Here is an 11,348-nt window from a genome sequence, read left to right on the forward strand (position 1 = left end):
TCTCTCGTGCAGCCCAGTGCAAAGCAGCTCGAAGGAGCAAACACCCTTCCTCCTCCTCCTGAGACCAGCAATGCCCATCCAAGAAAATGCAGAGTTTTGCTCAAATTCCTCCTGCCAGCCTCCTGCACATCCCACCACCAGAGAAAACAAGTCACCCCGCATGAAGAACTCCAGAAAAAGGGATGACAAACCATACAGAGGCCAGGCTGGAATAAACCAGAGATGGTTGCTTAGAAATTCAGGAATTATCACTGCCTCTGCTGAATATGCTGGGCCTTTGGAGAGGCCCAGCAAGGGCAGGGGTGAGCTCCCTCTGCCTCTCCAGCATCTCAGCACAAGTCCTCCCTAGGATGAGGGAGAGTCACCCAAGCATGTTATAAGCACACAGCATGCTCCCCACTCCGGCAATAATTTCTGGTCGAGATAGCTTGCGATCTGATTCAAAGTCCTCAGGAAATAAGCCTCAACCTTTTACCCATTGAATTGCACTTCAGAGGAGGTGTTTGGGGCAGCTGGAGTGCAAAAGCTTTGGCATCCATTACCATTATTTTCTGTAATGGTGGGTAAGGCAGACAAATCAATTTTTTCATTGCATATTTGAGCCCCAAGGAAACAAGGAGGAAGCGACAACCATCTTTTCAGGGAGACAAAGCCGCTCAATGCAGAGCATGGCTCAGCTTTGACTTTTGGGGCCTGATTGGAATGCTGTGAGCATACGTAGACATTGCAAATAGTATCTCCAGCTGCAGAATCTCCTACAAGGGTCTCAATTTCTTGTGGTCTTTAGGGCACATGGTACTTGCTGGAGACGCGGGTGTTTTGCGACGGCTCCCAAGAAACACAGCCCTTGCCCTTCCACAGAGGATTAGCTTTTGGACAATGCAGAGATAAATCAAGCAGCCTGTGATCTGCAGTTACCTTAAGCACAGGTCCTCTAAGAACGTGAACCGTGCCATAGATCATTTCTTGTGTCAGTAATTACATGGGTTGTAACGGGAATTAGCTAAAATGGAGGACTGCCTCCATATCATACCTAACACGCTCTTTTGAACCACAGCTTATTCTTAAGCAATGCTGGTTAAGCAGCAGAGCAAGGCTAAAATTAAGCTGTACCTCTTGCACACTCAAAGGTTTCTGCATCCCTTCACACGGAGAGGCTAGAAGGGAGGGTACAGCCAGTCGCCCCTTTCCAACCTCCCATGGAGAGGAGGGAGACAGCCCAACAGCCACAAACCATGGGCTGAGGCAGCTGGACAGACACCGGTCTGCCCAAGACAGCCAGCCATACGACTGAAGACAAGGTTTGCTCCTTATGGGTGCATACAGAACACGTCACGCAGTAAAAAGAAGATGGCAAAACTGAACACATGCAATGCTTCAGGTCTTTATTGTCGCTGTAGAGTAACTGGTACATGGTTAAAACATTCTAATATAATCAGTAAACTCCGAAAACTAAGGCTTTCTGTAGGTTTGTGGTATCCTGGTGTTTCCTTTCACACAGTGTACATATAAAATCAAGTTATAAAAACACAGATCTTTTTTGAACAACAGAGATTGATGCAATGCACAGAACTAGGAACTACATTTCGTATGATCAAGACAACACCTTACAGATCAGCATTGGGCCTTGCAGCTTCGAACCCAAGAGAGAAATGTCTTGGTCTGACGTCCTGCTACCCAGATGAGCTTGATGACAAACACAGATGGCAGGATTTCAACCTTCTGTTCTGAGCAAAGAGAAAGAAACCCCTGATGCTGATGAGGAAACATCTGATTGAGCGAACGAGAGTAGCATCCCTAAAGCACCCCACTGATCTCAGGCAATGTCAGCAAGACCTAGCGAGACCTGTAGGTCCCACTGACGGAGCAGTCGCCGCTGAACGGTGCGGCTGCTGGGACTACGAGAGAAGGTGAGCTGTGACAAACGTGCTCATGAGTGAGATGAGTCTTGGTGCCAATATGCGTCCCACGAGAGAGAGGTGTGTGTGATTCCTGGAGTACTAGCACCTTTAACCTAAGAGCACTGAAAACATTTCAAAGTGACTTACCCAGCACATCTTAGCATACTACGAATAGGGAAACAGGGTGAGTAAGAACAAAATAGTCTCTAAAACATCTGTGTATTAGAATCTTTTCAGTAAAAAGCTACATTTTGACAAAAGAGAGAGAAAAAAAAAAAATTCACAGAAAGATCTTCCCCCACTTCCTTAACCACTTTTTAAACGAAGAACATTTCATACCCACAAATATTCTTATTCAATTTTTTTTCCCGTCTTGTATTTCTAATTGAGCTGGAAAACGACGCACACAATCTGATAATTTACGTCAGCCAACACCCTTCCCTGTAAGAGGAGGATTCTTCACTTACCATGTGCCACCCCACATCATGGAGTCAGGCACTGCAAACGTGACATTTGCAGCTGACAAGGAAATTATTCTTTCTCTTCACTCCGCGTATACGAGAGAGGAGGATGAATTACAGATTTGCAGGATGTTTACCACATTACAGTAGGTTACGTGTTTGGCTCCAGCTGTGAGAAAACCCCTTGTAAGGGTCAACGATGGATTGCATTTGATTTGATCTTTCAGAGCCCAACTCTAATCACAGACAGACGTAAATCTTCCACCACTCCATGACCAAGACTCACGCCGATGTTTCTGATACATTTTACGACAGCACAGAGTTCTCTGAACGACTGAGCAAAGCGTAGCTGGTATTTATGTCACCAACATAACGTATATAGCCTGTCCTCCAAAGACATTCCTGAAGACTATGTTAAGGCTATCGGAGTAGGCTGGCCATGGTTACTCCTGGTGTGAAAGCACAGCCGTGGCTCAGGACAGACTAGAAGCAGCCTTTTAGGCCTCCTCTGCGTTAACCATAAATGAGGTTTTTAGGTTTTCCCTTGCGGAAAGTTACCTGGATGTGCAAGGAACTGCACCAAAGCAGAGTATTAGGTGAACAAAAACCAGGCTATGTCGATTTAAGCTGCAACCACACCCTTGGTATCACAGAATTAGGTTAAAAAAAGTCCTCGTAGTGCTGAAAGGACCTCCTTCCACTTGTGACAACGAAACACCAGTTGTCAGTTACTCAAATATAAATATGAAAAAATAATTAAGAAACATAACCCTAAATATAAACCTAGCTTTATTTCATTTTAAGAAAAAGGGGATTAAAAAAAATAGAGTAGAACAGATGGCTTCAATTACTTTCTGCATAATAAACAATCAGTTATTATAAGCATAGATTAAAAAATACTTGTCACCTTGCAAGGGACAGTTGGATAGAGGCTGGTGATTCGGTCAGAAAATGGCCTTGGATACAAACACATTAGACAACATGTTTAGTGTTGTAATTTAGAAGAAAACAGATGCGTCTCCCACGCTGACCCAATGCTTGAGATACTGAGCACAGTACAAGACACATTTTGTGCTCTGTACTTCTACATTCCATGGCAATGCCACTCAACGCATGGAGCCAGGCCACCTCGGTTTAGCTCAAACAAGCCTTTACGCAGTAAACAACAAATATATAGTAAGTCAGGAAGGTTTTGCAGCAATACAATTGATCAAGTGGTCTAACATTTTTTGAGGTTGAACACCAAATCTAACCTGAAGTCTCTCCTAAGTGCTGGCAATATTTATGTCTTTTACTATGTGAGCATGAACATTGCTTGTATTATAGATGACCAGGAATACACCTGAAAAGTGACTTGTCTGAGTTTAAGCCTTCAGATTTTCTGAATGTCATGAAAATAAAGTGTTATAGTGGGAGCCCCAAAAGAACCCCCCAAAAATTGTGAAGGAGGTTGGAAAAGCAACGATGTCATCAGACAGTCAAAGACAATACCGCAAAGGGAAGATGTAGCTCAATGTCCCTGTGCTGTGATAGGTCTGAAATCCATCTCTTGTACCTATAAGGAGACACCTGCTGCATCAGATGCATTTCAACAGGTCTGGCTGACACAGACGGAACAAGCTGTCTTCCTGCTTATTGATATGGACACTTGAAATGCCCAAGGAAGCAATGCAAAACCCAAAATAAATGCTTTTAAAAAAAAATGTAATTAAGATATCTTGCCTACTCTGAAAAATAAATAAAATGTTTTCAATCAAATAATGTCTACAAGGAGACCTTTTTAAAACACATTTGCCAGCTACTCAGAGACATATTTTTGCCTCTACCAGAAAAAAACACCAATAAAACAACAAAAAACCAGCTCCCCTATCCCGCAGCTCTGTATACACCAGTAGGAACAGGTCTCCCACAGCTAACAGGGAGACCGAAACAGTGAGAAATCAAAACTTGGCCGCAGAGGCCTATTAAATAATCAGTTAAGACTTAAAAGGAGGCAGCCAGCGCTGTTTTCTGTACTACAACGCAAGACTGCAAGGCTTAAAAATCCTTCTGAGTGACCAAGCCAGAATGGTTGAATAGTGGTAGGTTCAGTAGTGTTTGGAAAAGCTTATGCAAAAATATTATTTTAAAATGAGTTTGAGTATTTGAAATAGAAAAAAAGAAACAGAACAACTTCTCCTCCAACTTCCACCTACCATCGAAACATTGTTAAACTTACCAGCTTTCCAAATCCGGTGCTTACTGTACGACAATGGGATTATACAGCAATCGTACATCTGTCTCTCTTAGCTGGACAGTTTGGGTTTCTGCGTGAAAGTTCAGTGCATCTCACATTTATTAACGTCCTTACGATTGTTCAGTAATCCAGCAATTTGTTTCTTAATTACAGCAGAATGCAGTTGCTAGCTGCTTGCAGGAGCAATGTTGAAATTACATTCAGAGATAAAAACTACCATTTTCACATGTAGCAATAACTAACATTTTTCTTTCTCTTCACGGAATCAAGTGCAAATGTCTAACAATGGCGATTATAAAAGACAATTCTCATGCAAAAATTCTTCCCTGTGCATAAACTTTGCAGGACATCTCAAACCCACCCATTTTCATGTCTTTACCTACCCCAGAACTAATTGGTTTTTATTTTTGTGTCGTGAAATTTCTGTTGCTTTTTAAAATATCGATGACAAGCGAGTTCAATTAGTTCCAGCCCACCAAATATCTTTTGCTGCACAACAAAAAAGATGATCATGGCTGCAAAATACCATCGTGCAAAGCTGTACAGGTACAGCAGTGCCAGCATACCCAGCGGGAACACCGTCCAATACAGGAGGGAGACGCACTTAACCGTGAGGACCCTGAGCTCAGATTTACACGGTGGAATAATGCTTTGCCCCGTTGCACTGAAGCATTTTCCACCTTCATAGAAGTGTCGGAGTCTCTCCTCTTTCTCTTCCCAACGCTTCCGGCACCAAAGCTGCAGCTCCTCCTTGGAAGTGGGCACTGTCTCTATGGGATACCTCCGGACGTGGAAGTGAATCTCCTTTGGAAAGTTTCCATTCAAAAGGTGCTTCTCCGTCTGAGGAATGTTTTGGGGGTATGCCACAGTTATGTCATGGATAGCATCCAGATTGTCACCTAGAAGAAAAGTTTTGGGGAAGAAAAATTCAATCCAGATCATGCAATGGTCAAAACACTAATTCGCTTCAAGGCGTGATTCAAAACTGTCCAAATTGCGGCAGAAATCCCAAAGATGCGTCAGCTACACAGAGTAGGTTTTATCTGCTAGACTCTCTAAAGGCTGAGAGGTCAAACTTTTCCCAATCGTTATCTGTTCTGAATCTGAGAAAAAAAAATTTGGGAACAAAATTCTACACAGTACAAACTAATGAGGAATTACAACACAGTGACTAAGAAGATAAAGTCAAATTGAAAGGAGAGAAGGTATACACCTGGTCTTGGATAAAGAGCAGGGTATGTGAGACTAATCTTCAGTTATCCATACCTGTGCTGCAAGCTGAAATTGCTTTTAACTAATGAAATACAACTTAGCGTACGTTCCTGTGAACACTGGAAAATATTCAGTTTGATCTGGAGCAAGCAGCATACACAATCCTAATTTACTGAAGACTGAGAAAACATTCATGAAACATATACCAGCTAACTATCAGGAGCTCATTAAATCTAGGCTATCTCACAAAGGATGAGGAGTACTTCTGTGGCTCAGTCAGCTTTGCAGAGCACTCCAGTTCACACAATTTCTTTAAATCTCACCCAGCCAGTACTGTAAGGAGGTGAGCTGCTGCTTACTGCATTCCAGATCTCGTAAAGACAAAGTAGAGCGTAAATATTGTAGAAGCCCAGCTTTAAGTAAACCACATATAGCTCACTATTTGGGTAAAGTGAGTATAGTTAAACATTTAAGAAGCAATTGCAGATTAGAATTTCAAGGGTATACTGATGAACGGTCACAACAACCCATGCAAGGCTACAGGCTTGGGGAAGAGTGGCTGGAGAGCTGCCTGGTAGAAAAAGACCTGGGGGTGCTGGTTGACAGCCAGCTGAATATGAGCCAGCAGTGTGCCCAGGTGGCCAAGAGGGCCAATGGCATCCTGGCTTGTATCAGGAAGAGTGTGGCCAGCAGGACCAGGGCAGTCATCTTTCCCCTGTACTCAGCACTGGTGAGGCCTCACCTGAAATACTGTGTTCAGTTTTGGGCCCCTCACTACAAGAAAGACGTTGTGTTGCTGGAATGTGTCCAGAGGAGAGCAACAAAGCTGGTGAGGGGTCTGGAGCACAAGGCTGATGAGGAGCGGCTGAGGGAACTGGGGTTGTTCAGCCTGGAGAAGAGGAGGCTGAGGGGAGACCTTATCGCCCTCTACAAAGGACGGTGTAGCGAGGGGGGTGTTGATCTCTTCTCCAAGGTAACGGGTGATAGGATGATGGGAGATGGCCTCAAGTTGTGCCAGGGCAGGTTTAGGTTGGACATTAGGAAAAATGTCTTCACCAAAAGGGTTGTTAAGCATTGGAACGGGCTGCGCAAGGAAGTGGTCGAGTCCCCATCCCTGGAGATATTTATAAGATGAGTAGACGAGGTGCTTAGGGACATGGTTTAGTGGTGGGATGGCAGGGTTAGGTTAATGGTTGGACTTGATGATCTTAAAGGTCTTTTCCAACCTAAATGATTCTATGATTCTAAAAAACCCTCTACTCTTCATTACCATGCCTGATCGAGCCAACACTCTTGAAAGGATATCAGTATTGCCAAAGTGGGGTTTGCTAGCACATCTTTGTACGAAGTGTTTTTACATTTTGCACTTTCTACATACCCTCTATCCTCCGGCCTCTGACCAGACATTCTTTTCAGATTTCGTAAAGTAAATTCTGCTAGTGTAAAACCAGTCTAAAAATAGGCGCATGGTGCATTGGATGTTGCATAACTGTTAAGTTCTGCCAGCAGTGATTTATCCCACTGTTTTTATTTGGCTGGCTGGCTCTGGGCAAAATAGAATTGGAGACTAAAAGCTGTCTCCAATTGCAGTGACCGAAGACTTTTGTTCTCATAGATGATGTCACTTCTCGCCAAGATGATCAACACCTACAATTTAGCCCTGCTCCTTTTCATTTGCTCCCCTTCCCTGGCATTTTGGCTTTCCTGTACAGCTCCAAAAATGACAGGGACAGAATAGAAAGTTACTTTCAAAAGGCCATGTTCAAAATTATGTAATCTAGTGTTCAGCCCCAAATATCACAAGAGGGGGAAAAACCCTATTCAGCCTTTCAGAGTACTTTATAACTGTGTCTTACAACGATCTCTCTTGGACAGTTTTGTGGCAGGTTACTTGGGTTTTTAAAGAGCTATATAGAGCTCCTAGGAGGTCCATCAGAGCAAAACTCAATACTCCAGCTTTTGTCTAGCTATGGGATGACATCCTATCTAAGCAGAGAACCACTGTATTCTGCATGGATAAAATCTTTCAAATGTCTTTCCAAGAGATGCCAAAATTGAACTCATCTTAGAAACCCTGCCCTTACAAAGGGAAACGATGGCCAGCCTGCTGTACCTTTGCACAAAGCATTTTCATTTTGAAAACAGCGCACATTCTTCCTCCCCCTGCTCCAAATATTTCTGCCATCAGAAGGCATTACAGTCGCCCTACAGGACAGACATCCCCTAGCTCCTGGCCCAACCAGGGGAAGGGCTGCTACATACACCTCTAAGAGATACCAATCTCTTAAAATCTGTCTTCCTCTTGATCCTCCATAGCTCTGGAGGTACTAGAGGCACTTAAAACCTGCACACTTTACCTCAAGAGGGAGGCCAGAAAAGTTCAGCCTACCCGAGATCCTTGCATGAAAAAAGCCTTCTATGAAAAGAGTCTTTGGCTACATGAGTTTCTCACCCACCTTACAGTCACTTGTGTCTTTGCAGCTAAACAGTCAGCCTGCTATTATATGCAAATGCTCTTGAAAAATCAAGGCTTTACGCATCAGGATCACTGGCATACAGACCACAGGCAATAAATCATCCGATTTGCTTAAGACAGAGATTTTCTGACTCTGGGACTGACAGACTAGGCAGGACTCCCTGCACCCACACAGCTGGTCTGATCTCTTCACCATGCAGATGTATTCCTGCCCGTGAATTCCTGATCAGAAATAGGGAAGCCTCTACTCCTTATGGATGGATTCGTAGCATCCCCAAGCAGATATCTTCCAGCAGGGCTTCATGCCAGACTGTAGAAGGTCTACACTATGTTAGGGCTTCTAAATTAGTTACCCAGAGCAAAGCTCAAAGAGCTGCGTGCAGGAGGGTGGACGTTACTCTTTCTGCATTACAAATGGGGAAACCGAGGCAAAGGATGATTACGTGAACTGCTCCTTGCGTTCAGCTTGAACCAGTATCTCCTAATTCCCAGCTGCAAGGTTCACCTATTAAAGTATATTTTACACAAGAAGAAATGAAACTTCAAAGGTAGATTTAGCATATCTGAAAGCACAGAAACATCACAAAGAGAGAAGAGCAGAATACCAGGTTTCATATGCAAGAGGATTAGAGCCTTTCTCAACAGGCCCTTGTTTGGGTCATACATATTTAAAAACTCCACACAAATGGCAGGCTGGAGTTTTAATCCCCTGGCAAGACAAGCACGTGGAAAGGACCAGCTTCAGTCAGTTTTCTACAGCTGTTGAAAGCAACGTGCCCCGCTCGTGTTACGTGCAGTAGGGCTGCGGGATCCACACTGCACCCTTGAACAAAAAGGTCCTGCATATTCTCTGCTGATTTATCAATGGCATCTTTTAGTATGGCCAGGGTCAAGGCATCACTGCCAAACATGCTACAAGTGAATCTGCTAAAAGTTACCGCAGCAGGTGAAGGTAGACCATGCAGCTGCAGGGACAAAATTCCCTTAGGCTAGGTTTAATCAGGTGGTTTTGAACCTGCATCCTTGGCTACAGCATCTGCTGTCTTGGTTTCCCTCTCAACTTAAGCTCATTCTCTCTGCAGTCTGGAGATATCTAACAGCACATGTTTCAGATCAAAAGCAAGGTGCCAGTCAACCAGCAAAAGAAAAGTGATCCTAAGTGAAGATGCAGGGCAGTCACTGATTTTAATGATCTTTTTTCCACCTGAATTTAACAATCTGCTTAAAAACCTGCTTCTGCACACGTTAAGAAGAAGTTGCCTTAAGGGCAGCCACATCATTCTGCTTCTCTAGCGGGTCGAAAATGAAGTAAGCAAGTGCATTTGTTCACAGCTCAGAGAAGCTGTCAGCGGACAAACCACTTTTTGCAATGCTTTTAGTAACATCTGAGGGATCTTCTTTATCCTGCCTGTGTCCACATGCCATTGGGGAAAGAATAAAGGACAGAGGAAATCAAATAACGGTTACAGTCTTGCATCTGAAATGTAATTAAGCTAAGAAACTGCCATTAAGGCTAAAATGTCAGGCAGGTAGCCCAGCTCTTCAGGACAGAGGGACACCAGTTGCAGTAGCTTTACAGGCTCACGACTTTCCTCCTGCAGAAGTAGAACTATATATCCTTCACACCCATGAACAATAGTCTGTTCTATGCTTTATAAAAGCACCTCAGAAAAGGAAAGCTTACTACAGTGCTCATGGGTGAAGATAAAATTTATTTGTAATTACTGTTATACAGCTATAAACTGCGTAAGATGCAGATGATGATTAATCCATGTGGCAGTCTCCATTTTGGGATGACAAAATTGCCTCAAAAGCACTATTCTTCTTCTTTTTAAACTTTCTGTGCTCCAATCAAAGTTATTTATATTTCAGGCTCTGTTGATACACAACATTACTTCAAGTGATCACAATGTACAGCTGGTTGCTTTGGGCATTGCACTTGGGGGTGGCAGAGGAAGAACTTACCAGGCTCATGACCAAAATAACAGTGTCAGAGAAAGATGCCTTCTTTTAAAAAATATTTCCAAGGAAAAACCAGGACATTTTCTTTCACTACACCAGCTGTTCCAGCAGAATTTTTATTCTACATTAGAAGTTAGAGCATCTGGTAGCCCAGCAGAGTTGAGGTTGCTGCATCTCCCTGCCCCAGCTAGGAGCGAGTCTGAGCACGTATCCCCAGTACACAGGGACACACGCGTACAATGCATGGGCATAGACAGACAGACAGTCATGGATCAACATGGGCTGAAAACACAGCACTCAAGCAAACAAAATGGCCTCATCGTGTTCCCCTCTCTAGCTGATTACCATAAAGGTCTGTCAGTGGGAATTATATACATATATACAGGCTACGGATCCCTCCAGGAACTGGCCATAGACAAGTCTATGCTGCAGCTGGCCCTAGGTCCTTGGTCTTCCCAGGTGCTGGCACCTGGACACAGGAGCCCTTGGCTGGTGGCTGGTACAGACCCCTTGCATGGACACACATGCACTGTCGATGCCACCAGTAACCGGCCTTACGCACTCAGAGCTACCCAGATCCTCCCTTCTCCTCATGCAGAGAAAAACAGACATATGAATTGGTCTCAGTTGACCCCAGACCTCACAGTCTTCTCAGCTGCCAACTTGGACCTTGTAGTCCCTCAAGTAGTCAAATTGTGAGCATCTGACCTCTCCAGCATCTGACCAAGATTCATGGCCACTTTGATATCCGGCTCCCAAGCCTCTTACCTTACTGGCCCACTAGTCCTGCTCAATAGTCATGAACGATCACACACTGACATATGCACCCACACGACAGACATGGACCCTGGTCTCTCCAGTTGCTGGCACTTGGACCATCGTACGCACACCCAGAGAGTCCCCTTGCCCAGGGAAAATAATTAGAAATGGGGTTTAATGAGAAGATGGGGCAGACTGGGCTGATCAGGCAAAAGGCACAGCCAGGCAAGTGTACTGACCAGCTCCATTTACATGGGACCAGCCCCTTTTACTCCTCATTCCTCTATTTTCCCAAACTTGTTCCTCCCAAGCCACCTTGAACTATCCCTTTCCCCACTTTT

At 44.1% G+C, this 11,348-nt stretch overlaps 1 protein-coding gene across 11 annotated transcripts in view; it reads right to left on the bottom strand.

The window, feature by feature from the left end:
* Positions 1–1,452: 1,452 nt before the first annotated feature.
* The window catches only part of LCLAT1 (lysocardiolipin acyltransferase 1), a 119,798-nt gene continuing 109,902 nt past the window's right edge, over positions 1,453–11,348 (bottom strand). For all 11 annotated transcript variants that reach the window (XM_035903632.1, XM_035903634.1, XM_035903636.1 and 8 more), the window contains one exon: positions 1,453–5,497. In XM_035903632.1, coding sequence (XP_035759525.1) covers positions 4,989–5,497 — 509 coding nt within the window. In that variant the 3' untranslated portion in view covers positions 1,453–4,988. The remainder of the gene's footprint in view (positions 5,498–11,348) is intronic.

This window comes from Egretta garzetta, unplaced genomic scaffold (assembly GCF_000687185.1).
Source record: "Egretta garzetta isolate BGI_Z169 unplaced genomic scaffold, ASM68718v1 scaffold11, whole genome shotgun sequence".
In the NCBI taxonomy this organism is placed as follows: Eukaryota; Metazoa; Chordata; class Aves; order Pelecaniformes; family Ardeidae; genus Egretta; species Egretta garzetta.